The 14,287-nt window shown below is 38.7% G+C and overlaps 1 protein-coding gene across 1 annotated transcript in view; it reads left to right on the top strand.

Moving 5' to 3' along the window:
- Positions 1-14,287, top strand: part of DNAAF9 (dynein axonemal assembly factor 9) — a 66,625-nt gene that overhangs the window by 35,974 nt on the left and 16,364 nt on the right. Inside the window, exons 16-27 of the mRNA XM_041403013.1 lie at positions 196-241; positions 541-652; positions 1,089-1,159; positions 1,914-1,964; positions 2,773-2,860; positions 4,943-5,046; positions 7,618-7,764; positions 10,342-10,430; positions 10,647-10,745; positions 11,002-11,119; positions 11,907-11,995; positions 13,972-14,130. Of these exons, the coding sequence (XP_041258947.1) occupies positions 196-241; positions 541-652; positions 1,089-1,159; positions 1,914-1,964; positions 2,773-2,860; positions 4,943-5,046; positions 7,618-7,764; positions 10,342-10,430; positions 10,647-10,745; positions 11,002-11,119; positions 11,907-11,995; positions 13,972-14,130 (1,173 nt within the window). The remainder of the gene's footprint in view (positions 1-195; positions 242-540; positions 653-1,088; positions 1,160-1,913; positions 1,965-2,772; positions 2,861-4,942; positions 5,047-7,617; positions 7,765-10,341; positions 10,431-10,646; positions 10,746-11,001; positions 11,120-11,906; positions 11,996-13,971; positions 14,131-14,287) is intronic.

Genomic DNA, 14,287 nt, shown 5'->3' with positions numbered 1-14,287 from the left:
AAGAGTTTCCTTTTAAAAATGCTTTTAAATTAGTTGACATCACAAGCTTGTGCTTATTTAATCCCCACACTAATTGACTGAAATGACCTGCACAAATAAGTGTTTATATTAAAATAAGACAGCTTTTTTTTGGCTGCTGTGGAGTCACAGAAAGATGATGTAATTTAAAAAATTTAATTATAATTTTTGTTCTAGAATTACTCCATTAGATAACGAGGACAGCCTGAGTTTGATCAAAACGGTAAGAAATAATAATATTTATTTATTTAATTAGAAAATAGAGCTCAAGTGTTCATTTTTCTGAGATTTTTATGTGAATACAAGTGTAAGAGGAGACATGAGAGAGATTTCAGATGCTGCAACAGATTTAACAAGAAGTCAAAATTCAGAATAAAACATTAACACACATTTATGATCTCAGGCTTTAACCACAATATAGAAATAGTGATTTAGGATGTTTGAAGAATACAAATTTTGCTTTTTCAATTGAAATATTTCAAGTTCTGCTTTCTCTTCCCTCCAACTGCTGGATGGCTGCAGGCATCCATGATGGTGTTTGACATTCCAGACCTGCTCACAGGCAGAGGATGCTTGGGATCTGTTGTGTTTTCAGAGTCCTTCCTGACATCACAGATACAGGTCAAAGAAAAAGGTGAGCGCATTAAATTCTGAAATTCAACACCATTCCTGTCCTTCTGTTGGCTTTGCTGTCATGGGAGAGCCAAAGGAGTTCCAGTGGATGTTTTTGCTCTTACCCTCATGGGTTTGGAACACTAAGAGCAAAGGAAGAAGCCATGGAAAGATCAGAATAAATCGGGATTTCTTTGGAGCTCTGTAGCACAAGAGGACTGGGAGTTACTCTGCTGTGAAAGCTTCATTTAAACCCTCAGAAATCCTTAAAATAATAAGATGTTCATATTTACTAAAGCAATTTCAAGTCTTAACAGTAACACACAGGGCATTCTGAAGAGTGAGGGTGGTATAAGTTTAGTGGCCATGGTGATATTAGGTCAGAGGTTGGATTTGGTGATTTCCAACCTTAATAATTCCCTGATTGCACTGCTTTGCTTCCCGTGGCTTCCCTGCAGATGGCAGCATCCATCCAGACTCCAGGCACGTTATCCTGACTGCAGCTATCCCAAGATTTGCTTCCTGGCTGGTGAGTGAGAGCACAGAGCCTCAGTTCAGCTCATCCACAGGGCAAAACTCCATCTGGGAGTGGGCTGGGCTGAGGGAAAATCTGGAACCTGAGCATTGAAACACAATATTGTAATATTAACATGGCCTGGTTTTTTAGATTTGGACAATAAGTGAAAAATTAAGTGGAAACAAGCTGATGGTTCCATGCATAGCAGGAGTTTTAAATTAATATTATTATTATTATCATTATCATTTTTGTTTTCGTTTTCATTTTCATCTCATCAGGTTTTTCTCTTTTTAAAGATCTGGTTGTTTTTGAAGTGCACAGTGTGGCTTTTGAAAACTCTGCTTATTGTGGGGCATTTTAGATCAGCCCAAAAGAAAGCAAAGTCTGATTCAAGACTTCTGATGCACTACACTGTGTGAGAGATAGAATTCCAAAGAATGTGACAAAGCTGGGCAGTGCCCTTTGGCAATGCATGCTTGAACAGTAATAAAAAAATAAAACTGCATGTTTTCTACCTATATAATATTTTACTTTATAAAACAATTGAATGGGGAGAATGTGGTGCAAGAAATTATTGTGGTCTCATGGTAACACAGTATTAAGAGCACAAAATTGTTTTTAAAACTCTCTGGGCTCAGGGCTTTCTCTGTCTGTGGTACCTGAGGTTCTTGTTGGCCTCAAAACTTATTTAATGCTTTTTATTTAATGTTAGACTTGCTTTATTTATATAAATCACAATTCAAATGGAAGCTGTTTCTGGCTGCAGGTTGAAGACAGTGATGTGAAACTATCTGAAAAGGCACAGCAAGTATTGAAGGTAAAATTAAATATTTTTGTTAAACTAAAGAAGTTACACTTTGATGAACCAGTGTTTGAAAAACCTGAGCTACTACCACACTCTCTTTTTATTATGTGTGTTACTTCTCTTCTACAAGACTTGCCTGTTCTGCCCTGTCTTTTTCAAACTTTGACATACAAAATAATATATTGTGTGTAAAAGTTTGAGGGTTTCTTTATTTCAAAGAATCATAAAACCCAAGAGCAAAAAGAGTCCTAATAAAACTATGATTTCATGGAAGTCTCACTAAACATTACTCATGGAGCTCATGTGTCTCCAAAAGCCCCTAAAACTTGATGCAACTTTCTTTTAACTTAATTAGCATGCTAATGTCTAAAGGAAAACACTCTAAGCACTAGGAAAAAAAAAAGAGTTTGGAATCTAGAAACTTCTTAAATCACATGAGTTTCACATTTGTGGTGCAATTTGTGGTTCCCAGGAATGTTCATTATAAATAGATTTATTTTCATGTAATATACTTTTAGCTCAGTAGATGGACAAACTAAAAACAAAAAGCTCAGCCTTGTGGTTGTGACAATAACTTGTAACTTCATAGCTGCTGGCAAAACCAAAATGGGGGGAAGGCTTTTAAAAATTATCCTCTTGCCTTGCTCTCTTTCCCTGCTCCTTCTCTATCCATGCAGGATAAAACTCTTTTCAAAGTTCTTGACTGATGCTGTTTGAAAATAAAATATTTTCTCTTGGAGCAAAATCAGGAGAAAATGTTCCTGCTGGGATTGGTCCTTGATGCAGTCTGTGATGTTGCTGTTTCTTTTTTTCTGTGTAGGAGGACAAATCTTTCCTGGGCACTTTACTCACTGGGGGTGATGGAGTTTATATCTGTTCCAGCAACCCACAGGCCATGCCTGCAGAAGGTGAGATGTGGTTGGGTTTTTTTTTTGGTTTTTGGCTTGTTTTTTTCTTGTTTTTGTGGTTTTTGTTTTGTTTTTAAACATGAGAGAGAGGTTCTGGGATTCACACTCTGGTGAGCCAAACTGTGCCATCATCTTAAACTTCCAACTTCAACTTAAACACAACTCTCTAGTGTTTAATTCCATGTCTGTTTTTTTGTCCCCAAGCTCTGCCTGAGTGTCCTGGAAGGAGAATTCCTGCAGAGCTTTGGAGACCTGGCAGGTGGGAGGAGGCTTTTCCCCACAGCTCACCTTCCCAACATGCACAGCCTGTCCTTGACAGATGAGCTGCCAGATGTTTTCTGCCTTTTCTGTGTCTTACAAACATGAGGTTGGAAGGATTGGCCATTGCAGAAGTGCTGTGGGCTCCCAGCTCAGCAAGAGAAGGCAAATATTCCTCTCAAAGCCTCCTCCTGGAGCTGACATCTTCCAGGTTTCTGCCACTGTCATTTTCTTTAAGGAATTCAGAGTTTGTCAGCTCAGCTGCTCACTGTGGCACAGAAAAATGCCTGATTTTGGTCCTTCTCAGATCCATTCCAGTTACAGCTTTCTGACACAAGATCCCTGGCAGCACTCTTGGATTATTCCTCTTTTTTTGGTGCCTTTTCCTTCAAGAACTTAAACAACATGAATATCCCAGGAATAAGATTGAAAACAATTTGATAGGACTGTTAGATTTCCCTCCCTCCTTGTGCCTTGAATTAATAGATTCTTTTTAAGGCACAATACTTTTCTAGTCTATATATATATATATTTTTTTTTTTATCCAGAGAAGGTGTTACTGTCACAGTTCTGATGTGCAGCAGGAGGTGCTCAATATCTGACATTAAGTGCTTGGTGCTGACAGTCTTTAGAGGAGAACCTTCAGCTTTATTGTCTTTGCCCTGGAGTGTGGAGGATAAATAATGATGTGCAAGGCAATTAAACAGCAACCCTCACATAAGGGCAGCTGCTTTTGCTCTAATTGATCAGATTTCAAAGAGAAGAGGTTAATGCAGAGTGTGATGTTCAGCTGTTTTGCAATGCAGTGCTGTGGGCACTTGTTCACTCAGTAAATAACTAGAGAACACTGGATTTTTTTTTTTTTGGCTTTGTTAAAACTGGCTCTGTGTGCCCCCAAGGAGCAATTAACTTTTTTAATTTTCTTAATTTTTTTTTTTTTATTTTTTAATTTTTAATTTTTTTTTTTTAAATTTGTGCAGTTCAGTGTTTTACCAACTCTTGAGCTGGAGAGTTAGGTGCTATAAAGAACATTATGAAACACTGCAAGGCACATGAAATTTTTTTAGGTGCCATGTGACAGTGAAGCTGATTTTGTTCCTCAGTTTGTTGTGCTCAAATTTGGGCTCTGCTGAGGTTGCAGCCCTGTAGTCTGGCACTATGAAGTGCAAAAGGTGCATAAAATTCATGGAATAGTTTGAGCTGGAAAGGACCTTAAGGAACATTTAGACCCAACCTCTTGCCATGGGCAGGGACACTTTCCACTAGCCCAGGTTGCTCCAAAAATTTTAATTATTAAATTAAATTTTAATTTAAAAGGCAACTTTAATTTTTTTAAGTTTAATTCAAACTTAGTGTTTAAATTTTCCACTTAAACATTTTTGCACTTCAGTTTGTTACAATGTTTAAATTTTCAATTGTTTTGGATGCAGTCTTTACTTAAGTTCTTGTATTGTCAATTTTGTAGTTCTGGAAGTTTGAAATTTGGCAGGATGGAATTTGTTTGCTTTTAATTTAAAAAAAATACCTCAGAATATTTATGATAAGTGGTTCTGTGGGGTCAGATGAACTCAGATGCAATCACAGTCATGATTCCTGCCCTTGGTAATGAGATCCAGTAAAGACTGAATGGTTGTAAATATTATCCCAAATAAAATAAATATTTTTATTTAATAAAAGCAAAATAAATATCAAATTTACTGCTTGTTAAATACAACAGAATCCTGCAGGAACATAGATTTCTTCCTCAGGAAGACAAGACAGTCACCATGAGAAGCTGAAATGTTGCTTTATACCTCATACAGTTCTTTTTCCTTCAAATTCTAGGCAAACTGTATTTCTTTTCTGATGGAATTCTGTTCTGTGATCCCCACCACGGCAGCATTTCCATTTCCAAGAACCACATGAGTTCCATTTCTCTCTATGATGGGGTGAGTATTTTGTAATTTCTCCTGTCATAAAGTTTCCATCAATTTTTAGCAATGATTCTGTTGGGTCCTGGTACAAAGTTTAGATTTAAGCTTTAAGTGTCTGTTGAGCTGTAATAACTGATGCAAATTACTGCAGTTTTGGTGCTGATTAACTGAAATTAGTGAATAAGGAGGAGAGAATTTTCTATTGGAGTTAGCCATGTGCTGTTAACAGTGTGAAAACTGCTTTTTGTTAAAAAGAAAAATTACAGAACACAACATTCATCAAGCATCTCACAGTGTGAAGGGATGGACAGAGAAGAGTTCAGAGGGTGTTTTGGAGGGGGAAACGTTGCCTTTTATTAAAATATATTTGAATCTGTCACTTGGCCATCAGGGCAGCGTTCAGGCTCAGTGGCAATTGAGAGGTTAATGATGGCAACACAGCTCTGCCCACCTTGAGGCAGAAACACTGGGTTAACCATCACTTCTTCAGGGTGGAAAAGAGATTATTTGTGTTGGTTACTGTTTCCTAAACACTGGGGAAGAAAAAAAATCAAGTTTCCTTTAGTTTCCCTTTTGTTCAGGTACAGTATTCCCCATTTATTCAGCAGCATTGTGCTGGGTGATTTCATCCCACAATACAGGAAACCAGTAAAATACAATAAAAATGTGATTCAATTGAGATGAAAACACAGCAGCTCAGAGAGTCTTACCTTAGCTGCCTTTTCTTAGACATCATATTGATTGCCCCTCGTTTAAGAAGCTATTTTAACACTGACCTTCCTGTGATTGTTTGAGTCAAGACACTCACTTTCATAAAAGTTGCTATTTCTGGGACCTGGCCATCGTTCTTGAAATGATGCCAGGTTTTTGTGTGAAGCTAAGCCTTGACAGGGAGTGTATTATTGTTCTACTGACTTGGCAGAATATGAGGGTGGAGGGTTTTGAAACTGTTAAGAAGTGACAGGAGAAGCAGCAGAATCGTTGGTTGCTCTTTCCAAAAGTTCTTGCAGCAATATTGATGGAAAAGAAAAAGGAGAATTTAATGTTCTGATTAAAATAAAAGATACCAAACTTTGAAGTGATGCAAAATGCAGGTTTTTTAGCAGCTTTAGCATGATGCCTGTGAGGTATTCTTCTTTTTGACTTGAAAATATCTGTAATTCTGTCTCACAGCAGACTCCTGTGCTGTGAGGAACTGGGCACTGAGCTGCCCCTGAGCTCCTGAAATCCCTGGGACTCATGCATGAAGGGCAGGGGAGATTCTGGCCATCCATTAAGGGAACAAATATTACCCAGCAATATTTAGATTTCACAACGACATTAACATCTTGTAAAACTTGGAGCTGGCTCCTTTCAACCTCGTGTCCGTGGGGATTATTGCTGCTGCTGCTTTTCAGCTTTTTTCAATTTGTGGAGCCCAAAATGTTTTCCAGGAGCAGATTTTGTTGGACATTTCTCGTGCTGACAGCAGCGTGGATGAGTTGGCCTTGGAATCACTTCTCAGGAAATCTCTAAACCATCCTGCAGAATCCAGGATCTGTGGATTCTGTTTCAAAAGCCATTTTCTCTTAAAAGAAATTGTTCTCTTTGAGGAGAATATTTTTTGTATGTTCTTCAGTGACCTCAGTGACTTCGAGAAGATTATTTTTATGATTAATCCCTCAGTCAGCAAAGCAGAGAAATTCTGTTTGCAAATGTCTCTGAGCTGATACCAATTCTTATGTAACAGTTCCCCAACTTGAGCTTTTTCTTCTCAACAATGAGTACAGTGAGTTCTTTGCCCATTTCTATTGAAAGTGAAGGGGATGCCACTAAAATTCTGATTTGATCCCTCCATAATTGAATTCCCATTTCCCAGAAATGCTTCATGCTTCTAAAGTGTTCCGATTTTCTAAAACTTTGATGTGAAAAGGACTTGAATGTAAAACACTTCAGCATCATGCAGATTTGTACATAAAATCCTGTCCTGGATTCCACAGTCATGGAATGGTTTGGGTTGGAAGGGACCCTAAAAACCATCTTGTTCCACCCCCTGCCTTGGAGCTCCTTCCACTTTTCCAGGTTGCTCCAAGCCCCATCCAGCCTGGCCTTGAGCACTTCCAGGGATGGGACATCTCCCACCACTCTGAAAAAAAAAAAAAAAGCCCCAAAACAAACTAAAAAATAACCCAAGAAAAACAAGTCAGTGTTTTCTCAGAACAGAAATGGAACCTGAGTTCTGTGCTTCTGAGGGAAACACAACCTGAGGGCTTCAGCCTCCCTTGTCACCTTTTTAGGTGGCATTGAATTCATTTTTCATCTGCTGTCTGTGTTGGAGATATGGGTGTAGATAAAAAGTTTGTTGTTTGAAGCAGTAGCAGAGGAAGGGTCTAGATTTTGGTGTAGACAAGAGAAGATATTAAAATTTAAGCTTTGTTTCCAAAACAAAAGTTTAGTGCTTCACTCAGATCCTTTGTTTTGAGCTTGTGATACCTCCAGTAGCTGCAGAGTGGAAACTTAGGGGTGCTCCACCCCTGCTGCTCCATCCCTGTGCCATGCAAAGTAGAAAATACTAATTTTAACTTGTCCTGTTTCTTTCTTTTCCAGGATTCCAACAGCGTTGTTGCTGCTCTCTTTATAGATTTCAAAAGTTCCCTGCTTCCTCATCTCCCCATTGAATTCCACACCCAGAACAACTTTCTGATGATTACACTTTTCCCCAAAAGAAAGATTTATAAAGCTTTTTATTCACAGGTAAAGTGAAAAAAGTTTGCTTGGGCTGGGAGAGAAACCACATAATTGCTCTGTGTGTTTAAGATGTGTGAGAAACTCCAATTTCTGTATGAATTTCCAGTGATGGTGCTGCTCGTTGTGTTTAATGCTCCCATGTGCTTTCACTTTGCCTTCTGAAGGCAGCCAGGGCTCTAAAATCTCCTTTTCTGAGCTGCATTTCTGGTGTCTAATTTGCTGCAGGGATTGTATGGAGTGGCAGAGGTTCCATTGTGTGTTTTTGTGGTCAGACACATTTGGATCGTGATCCTTGGGGAAGTGCAGTTGAAGTTTTTCAGTCTCCCATATGGCATTGTATTATTCCCTAAGTAGATTGGCTTCATGCATTGTGCTGCAGAGGCTTTTAATAAACCCAGCTTTATAACAATAGTGCTTTTGAGGAAATGAGCCTGGAGATTTTAGGGCTTCACAAGGGTTTTAGGATGTGCTCATCACACTGGGTTGGAAAAGACCACCTAGCTCAGTGAGTAGTCCCCACTGGTCTTATTAATGGTCCCATAAAATGTCTCCTCCTTTTATCTTAAGTGTTTAAATTCCTCCCACTGTTCCACTCTGTGAATGGTTGGCAATCTGTTGTTTGTTTGTATTTGAATTTTCAGCCTATTTTATTAATTCTACTTCTATATCTGTTTTATTTTTCTTTACCAGAACACATCCTCGAGATACTCACAAATCTCAGACCTATTCTTTCTGCTTTATTTGGCCTAATAAAACAAAACCAGATTCTTTTCAATCTATGCCTATAAAATGTTCTTTTTTCTTCTGATAGTTGTAATGCTTTTCTTTTGATCTGGTTTTTGGCTGTAGATATCCAAACTGTTTGTGGTATCTGAGAGTAGGGTGTTTGTTTCTTCTGTTGATTTTTCTCAGGGCTATTTATTCCTGTCCTCCTTTGAGTTAATTTTTTTGGTGAACAGCTCCACACTGATGTTCATTTTGGGCAGTTTCTCATTTGGCACCACACCAGTTGCTTTGCTCAAGCAGATAAAACAAATCTTTTGTCTTCAGGATGTTCTCTCATGAACAAAACTTTTCATCAAATTGACTCCACCTGATTGTGTAAACCATGGACATATATTATTGTGTTTTGTCAGTATTTACCTTCAGGTGTTTATTGATTTCCTCCAAAATTCTTTCTAAAAGTCTGTGTGCCTCACAGGTTACAAAGATTCACTAAAATTCAGGTGCTGCTTCTACTCTTCTCAATTATCTGGCTTGATACCTCACTCACTGGAGCTGTACTTTGATTATTCCAAGCCTCCTGGAATTAGGGAATTGCAACTGCCCTGTTACCCAAATCTGGGTTTGTTAAAAACTGAGATGTTGAGTCCACAGAGGTGAAATCTGCTGTGCAGGATGAGGTGATGCCTTTGCCATCCTCACTCTAAAGGGTGCCAGAGGAAAATTTCTTTAGGCTTTGGGATGTGTTGATTTCTCTCATTTTTTTCTTTGATGCCATAGCAGCTCCTTTTTAAACTTTCCTTGAATTATACAAAAGAGCCTGATATATTTCTTCTGGACCTGATATATTTCTATATTTCTAACACTTGTTAGCCTGACCTATTTTTGCTTTATCCCCAACCCTTTGACTCTTACAGAACACAAATTTCCCTTGACCATTCCTTTTTTCCATCCCTCCCAGGCATTTCTTTGAGTCCCTTCTGTGTGTTTTGAAGTGGTTGTTTCTTGAGTTGTGTGGATCCTTCTGCATGAGCAATATTGCCTTTGTTAATATCAAAAGTATATTTTATTTTGATGGTTTTTATCTCCTACCCTTGTGTTTGGAATGCTGAGTTTTTAATGGAAAGCAGTCGTGTCCCCCCCAGTTGTTTTGTCTTGCAGACAGTTATTGTGAAAAATGACAATGGCTGTTGCCTTTACTTATTAAAAGAAGGGAAATTCCAAACACTGACAGGACTTTGTGATTCATCTGAATCTGATTTCTAGGTTCCCAGTGCCATTCAGATTAATGTGTCTTGGCTGGAGCAATTGGATGGGAGCCAAAACATTCCCTGGAGAAACGAAGGGTTTCCTTTTCTTTTGGGAGGGAGCAGAGTTTTTCTTCAATTTCGAGTAATGATTGCTGCAATCTCACCTCATGAAAATTACAGCAGTGCTTCAAAGAGACTTGAATTAATTCAGTTCCTGCTGTAGAGCACTTGGGCTATAAACACCAACATTTCTATCAGGGAAAACGAGGCCGTTTCAATAAATTCCTAAAGCACTTCCAGGCTGGCCAAAGAAAAGGTTGCAAAATCTGATCAGTGGATTTGAATTCTCAAGGCACATCTCATTTCAACCCTCTGCTGCGGGGAGGGAACCTTCACTCTTCCAGGTTTCTCCAAGCCCCATCCAACACTTGGACACTTCCAGGGATGGGGCAGCCACAGCTTCTCTTGCAGCAAAACCTTTATTGTGCAATATTTAATGGCTTGTGAAAATGTGTCTGTTTTTTTTGGGTGAGCAAAACCAATTCCTAAACAAATTCACAGCAAATTTGGGAAAATAATGACACTCATGCATAGATCTGGTTTATTCCAGGTTTTCTCTGCATGGCAAAACCAGACAAACTCAGGATTATCTTTAAGGGTTGTCCCAGAAGAATTCCTGTCTGAGGAACAAAAGAGGCTGTAAGTTCCTGCCACTGCAGTGCAGTTACACAGAAGCTGCAATCAGAAAAATGCTGTTATTTATTGGTTTTGATAATAATTATTTTTAAAAAATGGTGCATTCTTAGTGCAACACTCAATTTTTTTTTTGTACCATTAAATATATACCCATGTGGTTTAAAGAAGAGAAATTTTTAGGTTTCTTCTTTAACTAATTAATTAATTTCCTTCTTTTAGGCATTCCAGTGTCCAGAAGCTTTTCAATGCCTTGTCTTTTGCTTCTGGGGAAAGATGCAGGGAGCTGAAACTGTCTGCTGCCATTCCAGGATTGGAGAGGTGAGAAATTACTTTTGTGTTCAAGGGATTAATTCTGTCAGAAATGAGACAAAAATGTTTTGGTAGATGTGATAGCCATCTAAAAATGTTTCTTAAATAATTCTCTCTTTACACTAGGATGTTTTTATTCTGAGATGAATTATTTCCTCTCTAGCTTGACCTTTTCATACTCTTGTTTTAGTAATTTCCCAGCTATTTATGTGGATGAATTTTTTTTTGGTCAATTGTAAGGAAGTAAACCTTTTATTTTTGGAAGGTTTGTGCAGCACTTCACAGTCAGCAGCGTCAGCACCAAGCCAGTGATGAGGGCACATCTTCCTGTCCTTCTCCAAGAGTCAGAAACCATTTCTGACAGCAAAGCAGAAGGTGGTAAGGTAAGGAAACAGCTCTACAATAATTCCTAGCCCTCATATAGAATATTTGGGATATTCTGTCAGTAGTTCTGTTGTAGTGTGATAAAATACTAATCATGTTCAGCCATGCTCTGCCTCCTCCTCCACTACCACCAGTTTTGTCTTGTTTTCCTGGTTATATACTTAATTCTTTTCCATTTAAACAATCTTTTGGAAGTGCAAATGGCCTTTCAGCCTGATGAAGTAGAGGCAGAAAATGAGATGTAGATCTTTAAGTGAAGTGTTTTCTCTAATGTCCTGAGAGACTTTGCCCTAAAGCAGCAGCTTGTGTTTTATGAATTGCTGAATAATTTAACTGAATTGTTCTCTGGAACATAAAAGTCCTTTAAATAGCATAGAGGTAGCACATGATATTTAACATTTGCTGATATTATCTGTACAACACTCCTTTCTCTATAGGGGAAATAACAATTGTCCAGTTTAAGGTGGGCTTTAAATAGCATTTTCAAAGAAAATATTTCCTTGGAGCTTCCCAGCTTTTGAAATCTGCTGAAAACAAAGCCAAAGCAGCAGGAACGTGATCTTTCCTTGCAATATTGCTGGGGTCTGGTTCAGAGACCATTCTGACAATTAATAAACCCTTAGGAGCATTTTAAAATCTGATTTTAAGGTTGGTTTAACTGTGGATTCTTAAAAAAGAAAGAAAAATCTGTATGAATCATAGGAAACATCCTTTTTGGTGTCTGCACCAGTATCTCTGTGGTTATTTTGTGTTTAGACTACCCTGTGCCCTGTTCCTGTGTTGCAGGTGATCATCACCATCATCACTGGGCTCCCAGGGTGCCGTTCCAGCGACCTCTGCTCTTTCCTTGTCACTTTTACCAAGGAGCATGGCAGGTTGGTGCAGCTCTGCTTACACTGAGCACCAAAAAACAGCTTGGCATGAAGGCAAAAAAAAATTACCACTGTTTCATTTGGTGTTTTTTTAAACCTAATTTCAGACTGCCAGGTAGATTTGCCCTTAAATTTATACATTTAGACAGAAAAACAGCACAGGAGATTTTGTTGCCTATTCCATGTGGTGAACAGCTTCCATTTATTTATTTGTAGTGATTCTGAAATGTTTTTTTTTTTTTTTTTGCTTTTGAGAAAAGACTGTACTAGCAGTCCTTGCCACAGCATTGTTTTTAATTTAGCTTGATTTGAGGTACATTCAGGACATCTGTTGTATGGCAGTGAGATAAATCTGGTACAGGATTTTGCCACTCTGTCTTGATAGAGCTTCTGAAAAATAAAAAAAAAAATTTTATCCTTTTAATTCTTTCAGCCAAACACCTTAGCATTTAATCTTAGCCATGTTCTGCACTGTTCTTTTACTTTCAACTCAATGTCTTGATTTTATCAAGTTGATTCAGAGCAGTTTTGTTGTTCTGTTATAGGGCAGACATGTAAGGTGACTTTTGAAGGTTGTGTAATAACACAGCTCCTCATGTTTTCTTGCAAATGTCATTGTTACTTTCCTTTTTTGCAGTGAAATATTTTCATGCCCAGAGTCTTGAATTAGATTTGTCTAATTTTTGTTTACTGCATCACTGCCAGTGATCAGAATTACTCATATGATGTACAGCTTTGAAAAAAGCTGGTGAACACAGTTTTATTGAAAAGCAACAAAAAAACACCCACAACCCCCTTTGGCAGCCATGTAAAGAATGTGCATATGCTGGAAATGATAGAAAGCCAAATAAATTCCCCTTCCCTACGTCACCATGTGGAATGAGATCATGACGAGAGGTGTGAAAACTTTGGGCTTGTCAAACTTAATTTTGGTCTGTTGCTTGAAAATAGGTGTTCTGGTTTGAAAGCAAAATCAGTGAGAGACTCCAAGTCAGAAATATAATTTATTAGGAAAAGGGGAAAAAAACCCAAATACATGCAATAATACAGAAGAAAAACCACTGAGAGAGTCAGAATACAACCTGTGGGTCAGGGTGTTGGTAGCAGTTCAGCTGGAATGGTGGCACAGTCCTGGAGTGTCAGGTGTGGTTCTGTTGGAGCAGGGATCCTGTAGAAAGGTGGAGTCTTCCTCTGAAGATCCAGTGGAAAAGACAGTTGTTCCTCTGGGAACGCAGTGGAAAGTTTGTTCTGCTGTCCCAAAAATCTCAGATTGTATCCAGGTAGGAATGCTTGGCTCCTCCCCTGGGCGGAGCATCTCCCAGTGGGATGATGGAATTTGATCAGCCATGCAGGGACACTCACTGGCCATGAACAGAAGATAATTAATAATTAATGGCCCATGAACAGCAGAGATCTCCTGTAGGGAAGATTGGTTATGGAAAAAATAAAGAAAACTGCCCAATGAACAGAAGAGAACTGCCCCAGCTCTGACAGATGGCAGATAGAACACACATTGCTTGGCAATCTAGGACAATAGGAAGCAAACAGAAGTGTTCTATGAAGGGGTTTGATCATTGGCTTGTAAGTAAACTTGGGTTAATAGAAGAAATAACAATTGATGATTTTTGAGTGCATTTACAGCAAGGAAGAAAACAAGGTTGTTAGTATGGAAACAAATTAGAAAAGATACATGAGCATTTTTGTAAGCTAAGCTACATGCATAAGTAGATGTGTATACGTGCTTTATTAAATTTTTGTTAAACTTTTGCCAATTATATTGATGCTAATTCCTTTGCACCAATGAATAGAACGAGTTACGGTGACGTAGTTAATGACTTAACTTTGCTAATAAGAATATATAAGAATATATAAACTAAAAACCACACAAAATAAAAAACCTTTTTCTTGTTAAACGCTGCTCACGTGTGTATGTGTCACTCCAAGCTGACGGTGGCCTTTGCTCTCTGTGTGTGCCTCAGGTGGATTGTGTATCGGCAGACCATGGACAGCCCGCAGTGTTTCAGCGCCTCCCACTTCCAGCGCTTCCTGGCCGGGCTCCTGGAGGCCCAGCAGAACCTTGGAGTCCATCAGCCCAACCACCCTGGGAAGAGCAACAGGCTCCTGGTGGTGCTGCAAGGGTAAAGAATCCAAACTCTTGGAGCTGTTGTGTAGAATAAGGCAATTTTGGTTTATGTGCGGGCCAAACTCAGCTTTTCTGTCGCTGTTGGTTTTGTTGTTCCTGTAAAAAAGGTGTCCTTAGCCTTCTTTCCATGTGCTGGGTGCACTCACAGCCCT

Source organism: Onychostruthus taczanowskii, unplaced genomic scaffold (genome assembly GCF_017590055.1).
Source record: "Onychostruthus taczanowskii isolate IOZ18803 unplaced genomic scaffold, ASM1759005v1 scaffold2, whole genome shotgun sequence".
NCBI lineage: Eukaryota > Metazoa > Chordata > Aves > Passeriformes > Passeridae > Onychostruthus > Onychostruthus taczanowskii.
The sequence above is the reverse complement of the archived record's forward strand: the minus strand, read 5'-3'. Positions and strand labels throughout refer to the sequence as shown.